At 39.1% G+C, this 20503-nt stretch overlaps 3 protein-coding genes and 1 pseudogene across 3 annotated transcripts; 2 read left to right on the top strand and 2 right to left on the bottom strand.

The window, feature by feature from the left end:
* Nucleotides 1–393: 393 nt before the first annotated feature.
* LOC104718294 (uncharacterized) lies at nucleotides 394–4983 on the top strand. Its single transcript, XM_010436011.3, has 7 exons — nucleotides 394–1758; nucleotides 1862–1989; nucleotides 2074–3747; nucleotides 3859–4228; nucleotides 4306–4453; nucleotides 4541–4637; nucleotides 4728–4983. Exons 1-7 carry the CDS (start codon nucleotides 808–810, stop codon nucleotides 4843–4845), a joined length of 3486 nt encoding a protein of 1161 aa, XP_010434313.1. The 5' UTR covers nucleotides 394–807; the 3' UTR covers nucleotides 4846–4983.
* Nucleotides 4984–7712: 2729 nt separating this feature from the next.
* Nucleotides 7713–10164, top strand: LOC104718293 (galactan beta-1,4-galactosyltransferase GALS3). The gene is made up of 2 exons (XM_010436010.3): nucleotides 7713–9271; nucleotides 9623–10164. Exons 1-2 carry the CDS (start codon nucleotides 8076–8078, stop codon nucleotides 9966–9968), a joined length of 1542 nt encoding a protein of 513 aa, XP_010434312.1. The 5' UTR covers nucleotides 7713–8075; the 3' UTR covers nucleotides 9969–10164.
* Nucleotides 10165–11563: 1399 nt separating this feature from the next.
* Nucleotides 11564–13019, bottom strand: LOC104718291 (uncharacterized). Its single transcript, XM_010436009.3, has one exon. It carries the CDS (start codon nucleotides 12944–12946, stop codon nucleotides 11750–11752), a length of 1197 nt encoding a protein of 398 aa, XP_010434311.1. The 5' UTR covers nucleotides 12947–13019; the 3' UTR covers nucleotides 11564–11749.
* Nucleotides 13020–19553: 6534 nt separating this feature from the next.
* On the bottom strand, nucleotides 19554–20174 carry LOC147935938 (putative terpenoid synthase 7 pseudogene; annotated as a pseudogene).
* Between the last annotated feature and the right edge of the window lie 329 nt (nucleotides 20175–20503).

Genomic DNA, 20503 nt, shown 5'->3' with positions numbered 1-20503 from the left:
AAATAGAATCCAAGAATTGATTTCAAAATTTAATAGACATTTTGAATAACAATGATCATTGAAGTACATTCAGATTCATGTCTAATTAAAGTTAACTGCTCTAATGCATAATTAAAAACACTAGATTCTACCTTACCAAAAAAAAAAAAACACACTAGATTCTAATTAATTTCTTGAATATCCATTGTTGGAGTCAAAGAAATGAAACATGTAAAATAAAAGTGCTTCAAATGTTATCAGTAAAATTGAAAAAAAAACAAAGAGTGATACATGTATCAACAATTAAAACAAGTCAACTCCAATTTAGACGATGCCATAATTATGCTCTCCCTCTTTCTTTGACACTGTCTTCTCCCCTCTATAAACCTGTTTTAAAGTGTTACACGAATCATCGACTCATCTATATTTGGATTATTTCTTTTTCTTTCTCCAAAAGGTAATATTATTTACCTAAATTAATATTGGTGGATGATAATAACATCAAATCTTAATTAAAAAAAAAAAATTGAATAGAGAAAAACAGCAAGACTTTTTTCCCTTATTTTTTTCATTCTACATTGCTCTGTTTCGGGATTTGTCTCTTCGTTTCCCCCCTGTTCTGTCCCTTTGTCTTCCTCTAAATTTCATTTTCTTGTTTCTGTTTGAAAAATATTTGTCATCAAATGGGGTTTAACCTGTTTTGATGCTCTTCTTGCCCAGAAGGGGTAAGAAATAAAAACAAAACAGAGCATCTGTAATACAAATTGTAAAGAAAGATCCGTTTTTATAGGATTTGTGTTTTTTTTTTTTTCGGATTTGGTGGTGTTGATGGAAATGGCGTCCTCTGAGGTAGACTTGTCATCATGCCGAACTTTTAATTGCGTATTGAGTCGTCCTCACGAGAGATGCACCCGAGGAGGAGACAACAACAACAACAATAAGAAGAACAAGAACAACAACAACAACAACATTAACAATGTCAGAAACATACACGTTGCTGCCTACGAGAAGAATCTCAATGTTTTTGTCAGAGATCATCTCGAAAACTGTAGCGTCGTCTCTGGTGATTATGATAACGATGATTCCATCAAATCCTCTGTTTCTTCTGATCATCGGGCCACCAAGACAGAGGAATCTCGTCACGATGTCCCTTCATCCTCTTCTTCGCTAGGATCCGAGTCATTGAATTTAGGTCAACCGGAGAACCCGTCAAGAAAAGAAACCATGGCTGCTTCTTCTCTCGTTCAGATATGGGAAGCGAGGACGACGCAGCAACCACCAAGCTTGAACCAATCCCTAATCGATAGCAGAACGAGTTCTATGGGATCAAACGCTTTAGAGAATTCGGATTCTCTCAACGAGGAATCCGTTAAAGAATCTGATTTATTGATTCAGCCGATCGAAGAAGGTAACAATGAGGAGGAAGAAGAAGAAGAAGTAGAAGAGATTGAATGTGTATCTCAACTTGTCCTTCCACCTCCAGATTCTGGAGAGAAAGATAGAGAAAAGGTCAGAGTTATGGATATCATTCGGAAACTAAGCAATGACTCAGAAACATTGACTAATAACGACAATGGAAGCAGCAGCAACGACAATAGTAAAGAAGTACAGACAACAGAAGCGAGATGTTTTCCTCAGGTTTCTTGTTCTCCAAGAATAAGAGGTCGTCAAGCTTTCGCTGATTTATTGGTGCAGATGATGCGTGATCGAGAAAAGGAGTTGGCTTGTTTACTAGAACGTCATTGTGTTTCGAAGTTTACACATCGCGGACGGATTCAGGTATATATTTGGTTGATCTCTCATCAAGGACTGATGTTAGAAAGTGTAGGGTTTAGTTAGGGCTAATAATTTTATAGCTTTGTGTTTTGTTTGTTTTGTATAGTCGACGCTTAGAATTCGATGTTACGAAAGGTGCAAGGCGATTCAAGATAGACATCGGTGTAAACCATCATCAACAGGATCTGATTTAAACCGGTCGCCTAGAGGTTCTGGTGTGATGCATCTTCTCAGGTAAACCTTTCTTGATATTTCAGGTTTTTCTATATAGTTCTTGTGGAAATAACTGAGTTATGAATCAAGGAAATGAAAATGCAGGGGGAAATATAAGGCAAATTCTGAGAATACCGATACTGCAGCTTCGTCTAGTACTGTGTTTTCTCGTGGTCGGATTCTAGATAAAGATCCTCATAAGGCTACAGAGAAGAAGGTCCTGCAGGAAAAAAATGAGAAGAGTGATATAAAGGAGACTCAAGAAGTGGTTTCTGCGGTTGAGAATGCCAAGAAATCTGTTTTGAGTGAAATTGCAGAGAATAAGAATGGTTTAAAGAAATCTGTAGGAGAAACTATTCAGAAGAAAGCTACAGAAGGGAGAGATGAAAAGCGAGAAACTAAGGAGAAAGCTGTTGCCAAAGAGAGTCTTGAATTAGCAAAGGAAAAAGCTGTTGCTAAGGAAATTGTAGAAGGGAAGGCTTTGGGTAGAATAGCTGAGAAGGTGAATATATGGAACTCTGAGGAGAAAATAAATAGGATAAAAGGGATGGAGAAAGGTAAGTTTGAAGGAAAAGCTAATACTGAGAGAGTTGAGAAAAATGATGTATTGGAAGAAGTTACAAAAAGGATCATTGATGTGGAAAGTGCGGAAAGAGGCATTACTACTATTACAAAGGAAACGTTGATGCGGCGGTGTGAGCTTGCAGAGAAAGTTATAAGAAGAAAGGAAAAGGAAGATTGTGTTTCTATGGAAACTAAGTCCAAAGAACTTGAAGATAGAAACATTAAACCCCAAGAAGTTACTACACAAGAAGATAATTGTTTGTGTAAACCTATTGAGAAGGAAAGTGTAGAAGAAGGAAACACTTTGATGGGGATAGCTGAGAAGGTGAATATGTGGAACTCCAAGGAGAAAAAGCATAGGAGAAGAGTTATGGAGAAAGGTAAAGGTAAAACCGAAGGAAAAGGTAATACAGAGACAAATGAAGTGTTGCAAGAAGCTTCAAGAAGAATCAGTGATATCGAAACTGCGGAGAGAAGCATCGCTACTTCAAGTCAAACGGTGGAGAAAGTTTTTGGTAACAAAGAAGTGATTGCTTCTGTCGAAGCTAAGTCCAAAAAGATTGTTGAAGATAAAAATATGAATCCACAAGCTGTGAGTCATGGCTCTAGAGAGAAGGACAAAGATAAGTACTCTTCACAACATGGTGAAAAAACTCCGATTCTGAGAAACTCAGAAGCTAAGTCTACTAAAGAAATCGAGAGAAACAATTCTCAAGAAGTTACACAAGAAGAAAAATCTGTCAGTCATGGGTCTAGAGAGAGTGATAAAGAGAGAAGTTATTTACAACACGATGAAGCTAAGTCTAGTAAAGAGATTGATGGAAACAATTCTCAAGAAGTTACACAAGAAGAAGGATCTATTAGTAAAGGCTCTAGAGAGAGGGCTAAAGAGAAGAGTTCTTCACAACAGGATGAAAAAGTGGAAAACGGCATTAAAGAATCGGAAGATGAAGAAACCAAGAAGGTAGAACGCAAAGAAAAGGGAGAAAGCGTAAAAGAAGCAACAGTAGAGTTTGTAAATGAGTGGGATGAAAACGAAATGGAAGAAGAAGATGAATATGGAGATTACGATCTTTACATTGGAGAGAATATGGATGATTGGATTCACGATATATCAAGGCCTCGAAGTTACTGGGAAGATCTAAGGAAAGAAAGGTATCTTGAGGTTCTCAACACTGAATCAGAGAAAAAAGATATTTGCAATCTCATTCAAAGGTATATATCTATATGGACATTCATCAAATTCTTAGTAATTCATTAATATTCAACTTGAAACTTGACTTATGATGTTTTGAGACTAACCTTAATTTGCATATTGCTGTGCAGACGAACAGTTTCAGACTTTTTGACGAGTGATTTGCGACAAAAGATTGATAATTTGATGATCACTCGCGTTCAAAGTCACATACGCGTACCAATCAATCAAGTAAAAGAAGAAGACGAAGATGATGAAGAAGAAGAAGAAGTAAAAGAAGAGTGGGTAGATGAGTGTTCAGCAAGGAACCAAGAAGATAATGAAACAGAGGAAGAACCAGAGAAGCCAAATCTTGAAGCTGCAAGCGACGTTTGCAGTCAATCATCAGCAAGGAGTAGTACAATGATGTCTTGGACTTTCAGGGATCAAGACATTTACAAGGATCATGAACCGACCACGACTTTGTCTCTTCCTGAATCTTCAGCCCCCACAACACAATCTGTGAGTTTTTTGGTCTTGTTTTCTCGTCAAGTTAGGTTACGTGTTTGTGAAGTAAACTAAGATCTTTAACTTTACAGACACAGGAAACGCAGACGATAAGTGAACTCAGGAGTCAAATTGAGCAACTTCAACGAGAAATGCTTGAGATACGAAGTTCAGTTAAATCTTGCATCGACATGCAAGTTCATTTTCAGAAATCTGTAACTCAAGATCTGTCTCGTTCTGGTCAGTTTTATCATCATCATAACATTCAAAAACTTTTAAGAATTCATCATTTCCAGAAATTAAAAACTAATGAAAACAATCTTATAGGCTCATCTGTAGAAGAACGAGTAGACTCAAGGAAAGATCCTTTGAAACGCAAGTGTTGCGTTTGCTTTGAGATGCCTGTTGACTCGCTTTTGTATAGGTGCGTCGTGCGTTTGCTGTATCGCGATTTCAGATCGCAAACGCTGATCTTATAACTGGCGGTCTTGGCTTTTTTCTTTTTTTTTTGTAGGTGTGGACATATGTGTACGTGTCTGAAATGTGCTCATGAATTGCAATGGAGCAGTAAGAAATGTCCGATCTGTATGGCTCCAATCGTCGACGTTGTGAGAGCTTTTCTTGATTCTTAGGATTTTCAAGAAACCAAGACAAATATTAGTGTTTCTCTATTAATTTGGAATGTGACATAATAAACCTTTTTTGCCTAGTGTTTGCCATATTGAGATTGTTAAATGTACATCAAACTTACTCAAATAACGGTTTAACAATTATAGCTAGCAATCGAGAATGTTGTGACAGACAACTCAACATACAAAATACGAGAGTAGAGATCTTGTTATTCTTATGGGACATGGCTTGTGCGTATTCAAAAACGTCATCGAGAATACTTTTACACAACTAGAATTAAATATATGTAATTTGTTGTGTTATTTTCTTAGGCCAACAGAAGCAATACACTTCAACTGATCATATTTTGTTATTAAAAATAATTAAGTCCACAACGAGATAGTAAACAAAGCATTATAAAATCGTGCGAACACCGTAGGTTATCCAACCCAATCTATGCCAAATAAAATATGATGATGGATCCTTTAATATTATTCTAAAAGACTAGCAAGGATCAAAGGATCAAAGGCATCTTAAGATGACATGATGCATCACATGTTTTAGAGAGATTTATGTCCAATAAATATGTTGGAATTTTTAGCTATACAAATAAACATATAATTAACATTTTTAAAAAAATTCTAAGATAATAATAAAAATTATTGTTATATATTTTTTTAAAGTTATTTTGTTTAAAATAATATTTATTTTTAATTGTTCTGTAAATCTATTAGTCTTTTTGAATACTTATTATTTTAGAATATTATAATATTTTATTTTTGATGTATATTACAGTTTTATATTGTTTATTCGCATCATTATTTTGTGAAATATGAAGTAGTAATTTTAATATTATAATTGTGAACAAATAAAAGTTATTAATTTATCATCTATATAAATTTAGTTTTAACAACCCGCCAATGTAGAAATTAAAACACACATTTTTTATTGATTGAGTAATATATCTTCATTTTAAAAAATTCAAATCACAACATATGCAGAAAAAATTCTGGATTTTATTAATCATAAGTATTATATGAAAATTCCAAACAATTTGTAAATAAAAGAAAATAAATCATAATTTGAAATCTTAACAAAATCTTTGAAATTTAGTTATTAAAAATAATTTTATTTTGTACTTGGATAGAAAATTTTAGTTTTTGAAATTCTGATTGGTTTATATTTTTTTAAAAAAATAGTTAGTAATTTTCGTCTATAATTTATTAGAGAGAGAAAATATTTTTTTTTGTTTTTCAAGATTTTTTATATTTGATCTGTAACGTTTTTTATTTTTTAATTAATTATCTTTATTTAATTAATTAACTAAGGTTAGTTTGATATTTGTACATCTTAATTAATAATATGGTAAGATTCCCAAAATTTTCAAAATCTAGTGAACTAGACTGACAAGGATAGCCAAAATATGAGATTCGACCGAAAGCTAGAAATTAAACTGCATGCTTTAATTATTTTTAGGGTCATGCAGCCAAAATCAACTATCTTGCAGGTCTAAAATGTTTTCAAAATATGCTAATCGCTCGGTCGGATTATGAAATTCTGAAACATAATTTTATGCGTCAAAAATCTTGAGTCTGGTTGTTTAACTTTCGAAGACGTCTCGGACTCTCGGGACGATCTAATTTCAACGACTCTGGACACGTTGGCTTTATCAATATGAAAACGTTCTGTGATATTAAACCAAAACATATATAATACACTTTTTTAGTCTTTTTTTTCTTTTCTCCGAACCACTAGTCCACTGCGTTGTAGTAAATTTCAATTAGTTGAGCTAAAAAGCAAAGAGTAAATGAAAGAGGATAATAATGAACCTTGGTCCTCTTCGAGATATGGATAGAAAAAAATTGATATTCTTTGGAGGCTATCTAATGTAATAAAATACGTCCATGCTTTTCGACTTTTCTAAGCTTTGGAAAAGTGAAAATTAAAAAACGAAGAAATCGGAGTAAAGGGAATTGAAAGTTTGCAAAACGTTGGAGAGAAGCCAAGCAAAGAGACACGTCGGCGCCATGTGTCTTAACAGATCTTGGAAGCTTAAAAAAGTTCAAACGAAACTACGTAATTGCAAAGTATACAAAAAAAAAACGATTTAGTTATTGACCAAAAAAAAATGGTATACAAAAACAGCCGTCGTAATCAGATTTTTTCAAGCAATTTAACCTGTAAAAAACAAAACAAACCGTTAATTGAAATGAGAAAAAAGCGACACAATCATTAGAGAAACTAGCTGTCTACCATTAGCATTATATTGTGTGTTGCATTCTTATTGGCTTCTAATAAGTAATAACCAACAAAATTTGGTGTTGATAGATACTAGACATGTCGTTTAGCACATGTCCTCCAATTTGTGAAAATATACAATAAAACCATGCTATTTGTTTTTCTTCAGCTTAATTAATAATTTTCAAAATTTTTGATTCCATAATAATTATACAAAACGTGGAATCTATAGTTAGTAATCATTCCCCCCCCCCCCCTTAATATGGTCTCCAATAATAATTTTTATTTTATTTATTTCTCCAATAATAATTTAAAATTGTTCTGTCTCTTTATTATATTTATTTCTGAATAATTTTGAGCTAACCTTCCCTTCACTATACGGTTTCCTCTCTGACGTCTGCAAGTCAAAAATAATACAGAAAATAGCAAAGACAATTATTTTTGAAGTAAGATTATTCCATCCGACCCAAATGAAGAACTCTGATAACTTTACCAAAAATAAAAGCTGTACTATATTAAAAGCCAGTTTTACTCCTTAGTACTTTGTTAGCTAAAAAAAAACAGAAGAAACGAATTAAAACACTTCTAGCTAAATAATCTCATCCTCCATAGGAATGAATGTTTGTAATCTCTAAATTATCGATGGATTGAGTTTTTTTTTTTTTTTTTTTTCCTGGTCACCTTAACCATTTGTGTAACTACTTTACTATAATAAGGTTTAGACTTTACACTTAAGACACACACAAAAAAAATAAAAAAAAATAACATCCCAACAAATTAGGGAAATGTCATTAATATTAAAGCAGCCGCAGGTAACAAGACAAAATAAAAACAGGTGTGTTCACACATTACAGACTATAATAGATAGCCACTCGACTCACCGACTCGTTCCTTTGAGAAAGAGAGAGAGAGAGACACCAACTTCGGAGGAGAGAATCTAATTCATCTTCTTTCTTTCTTTCTTTCTTTCTTTCTTTATACGAGAAGATCCACTGGTGAAGACGGAAGAGGCACCATGGCAATGGTCAAAGAGAAAGAACAAAACCATAACAAAGACAAAAAGCTCCTCGTCGGCGTTATTTGGAACTTCTCCGCCGAGCTCAAGCTCACTTTCATGGCTTTACTCGTTCTCTTCACTTTAGCCACTCTCTTACCTTTCTTACCTTCTTCTTTCTCTCTCTCCACTTCCGATTTCCGCTTCTGCATCTCTCGCTTCTCCTCCGCCCTCCCCCTCAACACCACCACCACAGCCACCGTAGAACAATCCTCCTCCTCCTCTTCCTCCCCGACGACGGAGGTGAAGCTAGATCGAATTTTGGATAACGGAGTTATCAAACGGACGTTTACCGGCTACGGCACAGCAGCTTACAACTTCGTCTCCATGAGCGCTTACAGAGGCGGCGTTAACTCATTCGCCGTTATCGGATTAGCATCGAAACCTTTACACGTGTACGGTCACCCTTCCTACAGATGCGAGTGGGTCTCGTCCGACCCGAATCAAGATCCGATTTCAACAACCGGGTCTAAAATCCTAACCGACTGGGGCTACGGACGGATCTACACAACAGTCGTCGTTAACTGCACATTCTCGTCACTCTCCGCCGTGAATCAACAAAACTCCGGCGGTAATCTCATCCTCCACGCCACCACCGGAGATCCAGAACTCAACCTCACCGATTCAATCCCAGTCCTAACCGAACCCCCAAACTCCGTCGATTTCGATCTCTACAACTCCACCACCGCCGCCGCCACGAAAAAGAAGTACGATTACCTCTACTGCGGTTCGTCCTTATACGGCAACCTGAGCCCGCAGCGAGTCAGGGAATGGATCGCTTACCACGTCAGATTCTTCGGCGAACGTTCGCATTTCGTTTTACACGACGCCGGAGGGATCCACGAGGAAGTGTTCGAGGTTTTAAAGCCGTGGATTGAGCTAGGGAGAGTGACGTTACATGATATCAGAGATCAAGAACGGTTCGATGGGTATTACCATAACCAGTTCATGGTTGTGAATGATTGTTTGCATAGGTATAGGTTCATGGCTAAGTGGATGTTCTTCTTCGATGTTGATGAGTTCGTTTATGTTCCGGCGAAAGAGACGATCTCGTCGGTTATGGAATCTCTGGAAGGATATTCTCAGTTTACTATTGAACAGATGCCTATGAGTAGTCGGATCTGTTACGACGGTGATGGTCCGGCCAGAACTTACAGGTAAACACACATTTTTTTTTTTAATCATTGAGCTTTTCGTAAAACCAAAACCCATGTGCTGCTCTGTTGTGTTGAGTGACTTGGAATATATTTTTGGAGTATATAATTAGTATAGTTATACAATAAGGGATATGATTCTGTCAACACTTGGCCTGCAAAAGTCTTTGTGCATTTCCGTATTAGTCTCCTATGTCGGTCCAGATCTTTGCTTTTATTTCACATCATGTGATTTAAGTTAGAGATGTTTCAATTATTCTATCTTTTTGATTCCTCATACGGTTTTGGTTAAGTTCTAGGACCGATACTACTGATTTGATCTCTAAATGGTATTTATGCTTGTAATGTTTTTAGGAAGTGGGGAATTGAGAAACTGGTGTATAGAGACGTCAAGAAAGTTCCAAGACGGGATAGGAAATACGCGGTCCAGCCTGAGAATGTATTCGCGACAGGAGTCCATATGTCTCAGAATCTGCAAGGGAGAACATACCACAAGGCCGAGAGCAAAATCCGTTACTTCCATTACCATGGTTCGATCTCTCAGCGACGCGAGCCTTGTCGTCAGCTTTTCAACGATTCTAACGTCTTTTTCGAGAACACTCCTTACGTGCTCGATACTACGATCCGTGAAGTTGGCCTCGCCGTGAGGACGTTTGAGTTGAGAACGATCGGTGACCGGCTGCTACGGACACGACAATGAAGAGAAGAGAAGAGAAGAGAAGAGATGATTAAAAAAAAAAAAAAAAAAAAAACTGAATAGTGAATGTAATATTCATCTTTAGAAAAAATTAGAAGTTGTCGAGATTTGGGACATTACGTTATTGTTTTCTTTTGGGGGTATATTCTTTTATTGTATCATAGTTTGGGTAATGGGTTCATTAATACAGCTTTAAAAACTCGGTGGTACATATAAATATGTTCTTCTGTATGGATTAGAAAAGGTCACTTTTGAGTATAGTAATCACCGTCCGCATAATTAGAAGGAATAATCATGTTCTTATTCTTTTGCTTTCTTTTGTGGAGGGTCAGGAACGTGCGTTTAAGCTTTTCTCGACGTTCACCGAATGTGTGGATCGTGTGTAAAGAGGGACATACGGAACCCATGTTTCGTGGTTGTTAAATCTGCCATTAGAAAGGGGTCGTTTGTTGCACTAGATTACAAGTGTAGTGTGTTCCATCATCATTATATTAAAAAAAAAAAACTATTTTATTCGTATTAATTATAATAACATGTGGTGTTAATAAATCATTCGAGCTTTATGTTTGGACCTACACAACACAAATTATTATTTTCCCAACGGTTCGTTTCAGCAATTGATTAAAAACATCTTAATCACCTTCGTTAGATATTTGATCATAACGACGTTGAAAAACATCAAAGTGATTACTACACAAAAGTATCTAAAAACTTTGGTGTTTGGAACCATGGAGACGTTCTGGAGCTACGGATGAAAGAAACTTATATATTAGTGCAAACTGTAGACTGTAGTGTACCACCACCCCATTCACAACATTTTCTTAAAAAAGAAACACACACACACACACACACAAAGATGGCCGTGGTTAAGGCTAGATATTTTAGGGTTAGTGATGTTCACCGACGGTACGGAACCCAAATCGTCATGTAAGATAAATATATCACATTCAATAAAGCCTACCATTTCCCGATTTTCACATCAATTTTTTTTTTAAACCTGTTTTGTTTTTTTCCCCAAAAAAATGAAGTGATGGTAACGGGTTATCAATAAATGTATACGTGTGTATCTATATGTGATTTATCACGTCAAGACACATTGGTCAAATTTAATGTTTTTGATGGTCCCTTTTTTGGTTATAAATTTTAATATATTGACGTTACGGGAGTATTAATAGAAACTGGCCAAGGCTGCATGATCTCTCCAGCTGCAATATTCTCTGAGAATACAGAGTTATCATAAACTAGTTAGTACGTGAATCTAGCACAGCAGTGTTGTTTATTTTTATTTTTTGTTCATATGGTATAATGTTGGGAATGATCTTGGACGGTTGTTAAAGCAATGAGGTCACTGCAAATCAATTGTGGCTGTCTGGTTGATGTAGTCAATACGATGAAAGTGATGCAATCCAAATATTGCAAATGTTTTATTCAAATAAATTAAAATAGATTGCAAATTTTTATTCAGAAAACTTGAAATATGAATTCATAAAAATATTTTTGAATTGATTTACATGTCTGTTTTTTTGGGTAGGTAAATAGTATATTAACACAATATGAAAATGAGTAAACAGTATTGGAAACTATCCATCCCACAGATGTAAATAATAAATTAATTTCACTTAAATTTTCCTCTCGTGTATTCATGTCTTTACAATGGAAAAGTTTTAATTCTCTCGAATGGCAATTGCTACAGGAAAAAATATATCCAGCGAGAGAAAGTTATCTTCATTCGGTTAATCAATTTAAAAAAAAAATGAAAAAAAAGAATAGTTAAAACTCTCCATTCACACAGCTTGAGCTTCCAAGAAACTACTGAAGTCCTCGGTGGCTTGTAGCAACCGTGGCGTGATTGAATGTATGGGAGACGTCGGATAAGAAACAGGAGACGAGGTTGAGAACCGAACGTGACGTGGTGACTCCATTGATCTTCTCGATTTCGAACCAGAAGTCTTCAAAACACCTTTGATCTCTTTCTCCAAATTAGGTTCCTTGTCGAACACGAAAGCCGCGGAAACAGGATCGTCTTGGTCATTCTCTCCCGGCCCACCTTTAATCAATTCCGAAGGCAAGTCGAAGAAATGGCCACCAAGATCTGCATTATCATCGTAAATCATAGCCGAAGAGGTCCATGAACCACACTCGAACCTCTCTAGGGAGGCTCGAGCCGACAGCACCGTTGTGTCTCTGATGGAAGCGGTTCTTGCCATAGATTGAGAGGAAGTCATCGTGGTGGTTCTTGTGAATGATGAATCTCCTTTTCGAGACGATCTCACGGGTTTCCCTTTGCTGAAACCTGGTAAGTAGAGACACAAGGCGCTGCATTTGAATCCGTCTTCGAATGAACTGATGCTTTTCGAATTTGCGGTATTGCTATTGCTTCTGCTGGTTTTGTTGGACTCTGTTTTTGAGAAGAAAGAGTTGTTTCCACTACTCTTGTGAGAGAGACTCTTGGAATTAGAGGAAGAGAAGCCATGTTGATGATGATGCTGATGGTTATTATGGTTATGTTGTCCATATCTTGATTTATGCAATAACATGTCGAAATCGAGCGATGGTGTAAAGGCACGTCCTTCGCCGCAAGATTTGCTTCTCCTAAACGCAGTGGCCGCATCTTGAACCAGCATTAGGTCAAGAACCTGCTCAGTGGTTCTGTCCTTCCAATTATGACTCGAGCTACGTCTAGGTGACGTGGCTGCTGAGTTTGGAAGGCTGCAGCTCACAAACTTCGTCTTCCGTTGGTTATCCAACGGCTGAGAAAGCGCCATGTCATCGATGTCTCGTGGGCGTGAGACTAGCATATCGAAGCTCTCGTTCCTCGACAATAGCGATTGCGGATCAACCGAGATCCGCCTCTCGGATACGGATTGCATACTTGTCTTCTTGAGCAGAATCTTGGGCTCGTCTCCGCGGCCAAGAACCTCAAAATCATGCCAGTCCTCGAGACTACTATCGCCATGGAAGCTGAGAACATCTGTTGCCATTTTTGTCTCTTTGGCCTGAAATTGAATGAGAATAAATTAGAAAATGTAATATTGGCGAAAAGGCCAAAACAGATTGATTGATACTTAAATACGGAGCAGGATGGGTTGCACGTCGGTGACTAATTTAGTCATGACTTGCACGTTTTGGTATGATATAACCCAAAGTGTTGTTGACTTCATCTCCTATAAAATGGAAACTATATCATTTTTAAAAAATTAAATATTCTTATATCGTTGACATAAGACCATGCCCAAGATCAAAAAGATAGATCAGCCTGCACGACCTACCTATGTATAATATTACCAAGGTTCGGGGAGGATAGGTATTTGCATCAGTGAAGGCTATAAGTAGATAGCATAAACTTCTTGTATATCTACGTGTCTTCTTGAAGACTTGAACATCTTTACAGCTGTGTAGCCTGTGTTGACAACTACACGAACTACCTCACTCTTGTTGATCACTTTACACGTAATACTTGGTTATATCCCTTATATTTTTGGTAGGATGGTTATATCCCTTATATATGGTTGGCAAAAACCATTTCAAAACCAAGTGGAACACTATACTCCGCCACTGTGGTGAGTTTGTCGATTTGTCCTCTCTTTTTTTGTTTTTCTAGTAATGTTACCTTTGTTTCTGTTTTGCCTTACAATTGTCTCTTTGAATTTTGTGTGTGTTTTGCTAAAAATATACGAAATTTTTCATTGAAAATTCTCACCTTCAAAATGTACCTAAGTACGTTTTTCATTAATGTCTTTTGGCCTTCAATGGACATGTACCTAGTCCGTCAGTCATTAATGTCTTGCTGCCTCAAATTGGACGGTGAGAAACAATACCAATTTTGATCGCAAGGGATCAACCGGTTATGTTTGAATATCATATTAGGATTTTGAACCTCAAATCAACACTTAGGAAACAATTAAAATATAAATGTAATAGATGACGCATAAATGTTGTGAAATTTCCCATGCAAGAATTGTAGTTTTTTTAAAAATTAATATATATATATATATATTTTTTAATCACCTACAATAGTAACAAGAAAAAGATTACAACCAGCTTACAAGAGTTACTGAAATAGACGGAACCAGATAACTAAGAAAGAGTCTGATGGCGATGCTAAACGCTGAGCTCGTGACAAGGGATCAAGGTGACACCGAATGATACTCTTAACTTCCAGAAGTCGAGTTTGAGCCGTGATAAAAGTGTTGGTATGAATACGATAGTTGCGTTCCTTCCAGATTATGTAGACCGATGCTTGACACGCTAGCCGAAGAATCAAAACAGTGTTTTTGTCTCTGCAAGGATTCTTCAGCCATGTAACTCCATCCTGAAACAGAGGAGGAGGAGAAACATGGGCTCGTGTCGTGAAATACTTCCAAATCTCTGAGGAATAATCACAATCAAAGAAAAGATGCTGTCGTGACTCATCGTTTGTGTTGCAGAGTAAGCAGAGAGGAGGCACCGCTAGTCCCCAACTGCGGAGTCGATCTCTCGTGAGTAGCATGTGTCGAGAGTTGAGCCAAGAGATAAAAGCATGCCTGGGAATCCTACCTTTGAACCAAACCGCCTCATACCAAGAAACTCGAGGTCCTGGAGGGTTCAGATAGAACCAAGTTTTTGAAGTAGAGAAAGTATCCGAGGCCGCAGCATCACCAATCTTCCATAGAAACTGATCGGGCCCTACATCCGGTTGTGAGTTAACTATCGTCGGGAGAGGAAGGCATTGTTTTAAGAGAAGAACAATGGGGTTCCGAGTACGACTGTTAGATATCCACCATTGGCCTTCTCTAACAGCGTCAGCTACCGAAGCATCCTGGCGAAGCCCTGTAACACGAGGACCCATCTCTCCCGTGATATCTAAGAGAGGTCCCAAGGATGTCCAGTTGTCTTTCCAGAAGCTGCAAGTAGATCCCGATATCACCTCACACACGATAAAGGATCTCGCTATAGAGCGGAGCTTACACAAGTTTTTCCAGATCCAACTCCCCGAGATTGGTGCATCTAAATCCCACAAATTCCTGTGGCCTATAAGATGCCTCCGAACCCACGCAACCCAAAGAGAACCACTCATCGCAAAAACCATCCAAATTAACTTGAGAGCCAGAACCTTATTCCAAGCCGTGAGTCTCTTCATCCCTAAACCTCCACATTCCTTGGGTGTACAGACTGAATCCCATGCAACCTTGGCACCTTTAGCTGAATTTGGAGCACCTTTCCATAAGAAAGCGCTACACATGCTTTCAATCTCCTCCAAACAATTATTGGGAAGAATAAAGATCGATGCCCAGAAAGTGATGGTGGAGTAAATCACAGACTGAATCAGCTGAAGAAGTCCAGCAAATGAGAGATGCTTAACAGTCCAAGCTGAAAATCTTTTCTGAATGCGATCAAGTAGAGGGTGGTAGTCCTGTTTCCTCAGTTTTCTGGAGGTGAGTGGCACTCCTAAATATCTGACTGGGAAGGAGCCCTGTTGAAGGCCAGTAGAGTCTGCCAACGACTGATTTGCTTGGGAACTATCTCCATCAAGGAACAGTGTCGTCTTGTCTCTGTTAATACTGAGTCCTGAAGCTTACTTAAACTGATCAAGAATTTCAAGAATTGCCAACAAAGATCTCTCACTTCCATCAAAAAAGATGAGAATATCATCCGCAAAGCTTATATGCGTGATCAATGGATCGACACATATAGGGTGCGGAGCAAAAGAGTTATCAGCCACTCCTTTATCCAGCTTTTTGGCGAGGACGTCCATTGCAAGAACAAACAGGAGTGAGGAGATGGGGTCTCCTTGCCTCAGGCCTTTCTTTCCAGGGAAGCAACCGATCAACTCTCCATTAAAGGCGATGCTAAAAGAGGTAGACGTGTAACATTCTCGCAGCCAGGCAATGAAAACTGGAGGGAGCTCTATTGCTTGGAGGATGTTTGAAAGAAAGTCCCAATTGAGGCTGTCATAGGCTTTCGTTAAATCCACTTGCAAACATCCTCTAGTAGTCGGTCCCGAGGCATGGAAGTTGGACACCAGGTCCGAAGCTAGCAGCACATTCTCGCATAGATGCTGACCTTGAACAAAGCCTAATTGGTTACTCTGAACAGCATCAACAATAAAAGTCTTGAGTTTCTGCTTTAACAATCTCGCAATGATCTTATAAACTGTCGTGCAACAAAAGATTGGTCTGAACTTGGAGAGTTGATCCGTCCCTAGAATCTTGGGGATTAAAGTGATGGCGGTTGCATTAAAACACCTTGGGAGGTGACCTGTGATAAAGAAGTTCTTCACCGCTGCTACCACATCTGGACCAACAACATCCCAAGCCTCCCAGAAAAACTCCACTGTAAACCCATCAGGGCCGGGGGCTTTATTCTTTGGCATAGACACCAGAGCTCTCCTTATTTCAGCATCAGACGGAACCTGAACCAAGCCATCCGCTAACTGAGGCTCACACCTGAAATGAGTTAACTCTTTTATCTCCTCTACTGACATAGGCTGGACTCCAACACTCTCCGAGCCTAACAGATTGTGATAGTAAGCCACTAACATATCTTTAATCTGATCAACATTATGAATTCTCTCGTCATCATCAGCGCATAGGTACTTAATGCAATTACGGCCTTGATTTGCAACCACTGACTTATGAAAATAGGTTGTGTTTGCATCTCCCTCCTTCGTCCATCTGAGACGAGATTTCTGACGATAGAAAGACTCTTGAGCATCCGCAAAAAACCTCCATTTTTGTCTCGCTACATATTCTTCTCTGAAAAGCGTATCCGAGGGATTGGTCAGTAACGAGGCTTGTATCAATTCCAGCGCTTCAAGAGAGTCCTTGGTCCTCTGCTGGATATTACCAAAACCTTCCCTGTTAAGATGCTTGCAAGAAAACTTGACATTTCTCAACTTGTGACCAAGAGAGAACAGCTGAGAGCCAACAAGACCATCTGACCGCCAGGCTTCAGTAATGACAGTCTTGAAACGATGGTGAGTAGATAGAAAGGAGAAGTACTTGAAAGCCTTCTTACTCCTTTCCACTAGGGAGGATAGATACACCAAACTTGGAGAATGGTCAGAGTCTCCGAGGGGGGGGGGTCAAACACAGTGAGGGATTCCGTGAAAGAACTTGACCAATGCTCATTTATCAGCACCCTGTCTAGCTTACGAAGGATCGGATCTTCAGACTGTTGATTTGACCAGGTATAGAAAGCTCCTCTACTCGGCATGTCTAAGAGACCAGTAGCTTCCAAGCAAGTTTGAAACTCCATCATACCTGCAATCGGCAACTGGTGAGGGATAACCGAGTAATGTTCTCCTGCTGAAAGGATTTGGTTGAAATCACCCATGACCATAAGAGGGATATCCTTGGCAGGTGAAGATTGAGTGATCATTAGGAGCTCCTCCTATAACTCTCTCCTTGGAATCTGAGTATTAAACGCATACACAAAAACAACCGAGAAGCTCTCCTGTGTTGCTGGTGTAAAAATGCTACAGAGCATCACTTGAGCCGACTTATAAAGACAAATAACCGAGATAGACGGATCCCATACCACCCAGATCCTACCAAGTTCCGCATACTCATAAGTATAGTCTCCCCTCCAACCCGGGAAGGAGTTATTCAAAATGTGGTTCACATTCTCCTCTAAGACATGCGTCTCCAAAATACTGCCTATTATAGGCTTATTTTTAGCTATCCAATTCCTTAAGAACCGTTGTCTAGCTGAGCTATTTAAGCCCCTAATATTCCAGCAAAAAACCTTCGTCATCAATAACCCAAAAGTGAAGGTAGAGCTATGCTCTTTCTAAAGTTAGTCAGCACTAACCGAGGGAGACCCCCGATCAGTCTGAGAAACTGAGTTCAAAACCGCATCTGCAGAGATATCCTTACCCCGATCCACCTTTTGACCCCTCGGCCGGTAAGACATCTCTTTCCTCTCGATTCCAAATGGTTTTTTTGACTCTATCTTGGCAAGTTTCTTTGAAGCATTCGCTCCAGGGAACCCCGTACCAATATTTATACTTCCTGAGGAGCCTCGAGCTTGCCCATCCACAGAGCTAGCCACCTCTTTGTTCTTTTCCTTAACCTTCTTCTTTGTCTCCACTAGAGTCCAAGGCTGATCCACAACAGGATCTATGATTACAGGGGAAGTATTCCTCCTCTTCTCCTTACTCTCTTGAATCCACTCTCTTACTTTATCTTGAGTAACAAGGGACATCGAAGTATCAGGGCGATGACAGGTAGATCCGGTTCCCGGGGGTAAGCTCCTACTCCGAGCCTTACTTCTCTGTCTAGGACCCAGTCGTCGTCTCACACGCCTCGGAGAAGATGTGGCTAGAGATACCTCATGTGAAGATGGGTTATGTACTGAGGAAGAAGATGGTCCGGAGCGCTCCTTACCAAGGTTGACATCCGTGGTCGTGATCGCTGTGCCGGAAGGAACAAACCCCTGGGCTGAGGATGCATCAAAGCGTTTCTTCTGAAGAGGTTGTGGGCATCGATTGAGAAGATGACCAAACCTGCCACAATTGCAGCATTTCGGGGGCAAACGAGGATACGAGACTTCAACTTTCACTGAATTCTTCAGCTCGTCTCGTACTATGATTGTTGTTGGCGGTGGTTTGTCAAGAGAAATCTCCACCTTGACTTTGGTGTTTCCAAAGTTGTAAGGATCCAACCGTGACTTTTCCGTGTGAAGAGGTTCTCCTATCGCACTAGCAATCACACTAATGCCAGCAAAGGAGTACATCTGAGGGGGCACGTTCTTCAGGATTGCCTAAGTGGGAGCCGTGGAAAGTTCGAACATCTCCAAGGAGGCACCAGCGGACCAAGGATAGACTGAGAAGGCACAGTTACCTGCCTGCCAGTACCCTACCTAAACAACCCAGTCGCGAGTGGAGAGACACGGAATCATAATTAAACAAGAAGTATCTGAGACGATACGAACGGTGATATCTCCAAATTTCCCCCAAACCGGGTTCAGATCTGCAAATATCTTCGAGGCTGGTGGAATGAGTCCATGGAATTGGGCGATTAGATGTCCCTTCCATTGTTCAGAGGCGCTTAACAAGACGGAATCCGGAGCCTGCTCGACGGGAATTCCATCTTCAATGAGTATAGGAGAAGAGACTTTCGTCAGGTTCCGGAGGGATGCCTTAAACCGTTCGACGTATGTAGGCGCTGCGGTACAAGGAACACTGATAGGAACCGAGGAGGAGAGGGCAGTCGAGTGAGTAGTAACAGTAGGAATCGGTGGCAAAGTAGAGAGTAGTTCAGATGAAATGGCGAGATCTGACGGAGACGTAGGGTCAGGCGGAACGGAAAACGCGAGGGGGGCTGGCACAGTCTCCATGGGGAAAGAAAGGAAGAGGAGGGAGAAAGGGGAAATTCTCAGAGAACCGGCGTGAGGCCGATCTCCGGCGGAGATCTACGAAGAAATCGCAAATCGCCTAAAAATTCTCTCTTTTAATTAATATTTTGTGTGTTTCTATTATTCAGTTTCCATCCAAGAATTGTAGTTAATTTCCCATGCTACAGATTTTTTCACATTATGTTGTGAAAAAGCAAAAAGAACAAGGGACACATTTATAAATCAAACACACTAAAACATTTTTATATGTTCTTAAATACGGATTTGATCGACAAACATAGAAATCATATACTCCTTGATTTTTCCTTGGGGATTGGTGAATCCTTCATTTACATTGTAGGCGACGGTCATCATGCGTGCAAGATCAATAGTTGCCTTAATAAGAGAATGTGAAACGCCAGTTGTTGTCAAGAACTCCCTCATTTAGTGTCTTATTGGCATTTGCAACCATTTTATAAAGCTCTCTAAAAGCTTCTTCTTTGGTAACCCCATATTGCTTCATATAACAGTTGACGGCATTGGTGACATACCTTCTACTCATGTCGTCCTAACCAATATATGTGTCAGTTGGTAATATAGATTGAACAAGAAAGTAGACATAACCGATATGTGAAGAAATGATTTATGTAATTGTACCTCATAACCCATTAAATCATTCATAAGACGACCTTTTATAGATAAAGATTGGACGAGTTTTGGTCTGGATTTTAACCACTCAAAAGCTTCCTGCGTAGCCATATTTTCCATAGACATGAAAATACCTGCCAAGGTCGCACCCACTGTGACCTCCACCTCACCAACCTCCATGTACTCTTCAAAGCTAGGCAAGTGAGCAGCTTGTGCCCATTTTTCGAGATCAATGTTGGCTTTCATAGCTGCCTTGAACTGCACATGCTCAAAATTAAATATTCTTTGAGACTACAAAAAAAGTATTCTTCAAAAATATTTTAATTTAAAATAATGAAATACCCACCAAGAACTTTTTTTTGAAAATATTAACCTTACCAGTTAGCCGCTAGAGAGAGAAAGAGAGAGAGAGGAAAGTCGCCGGCTTCGTTCTGCCTCTCTGGTTGCCCTTCCGGCATCGGAGAGGGCTCCACCCTTTAGTTATTTTGTAGTTCTTTTGTTGTCTTCTCCTGCTCCTTGTCTTCCTTTCGCCGGCGGTTGGGTGCCTCTCGATGGTGGTGGTTCCGGAGTTATCT

Source organism: Camelina sativa, chromosome 10 (assembly GCF_030686135.1).
Source record: "Camelina sativa cultivar CO46 ecotype springtype chromosome 10, ASM3068613v1".
In the NCBI taxonomy this organism is placed as follows: domain Eukaryota; kingdom Viridiplantae; phylum Streptophyta; class Magnoliopsida; order Brassicales; family Brassicaceae; genus Camelina; species Camelina sativa.
This window is presented reverse-complemented; position numbering and strand designations above follow the sequence as displayed.

What these genes read in the sequence shown, in the direction of transcription:
- LOC104718294 (XM_010436011.3), top strand. Translation starts at nt 808, where the DNA reads ATGGAAATGGCGTCCTCTGAGGTAGACTTGTCATCATGCCGAACTTTT. An exon ending in GGTGTGATGCATCTTCTCAG is followed by an intron (nt 1,990 to 2,073) that starts GTAAACCTTTCT and finishes ATGAAAATGCAG; the next exon opens with GGGGAAATATAAGGCAAATT. An exon ending in CAGCCCCCACAACACAATCT is followed by an intron (nt 4,229 to 4,305) that starts GTGAGTTTTTTG and finishes TTAACTTTACAG; the next exon opens with ACACAGGAAACGCAGACGAT.
- LOC104718291 (XM_010436009.3), bottom strand. Translation starts at nt 12,946, where the DNA reads ATGGCAACAGATGTTCTCAGCTTCCATGGCGATAGTAGTCTCGAGGAC.
- LOC104718293 (XM_010436010.3), top strand. Translation starts at nt 8,076, where the DNA reads ATGGCAATGGTCAAAGAGAAAGAACAAAACCATAACAAAGACAAAAAG. An exon ending in GGTCCGGCCAGAACTTACAG is followed by an intron (nt 9,272 to 9,622) that starts GTAAACACACAT and finishes TAATGTTTTTAG; the next exon opens with GAAGTGGGGAATTGAGAAAC.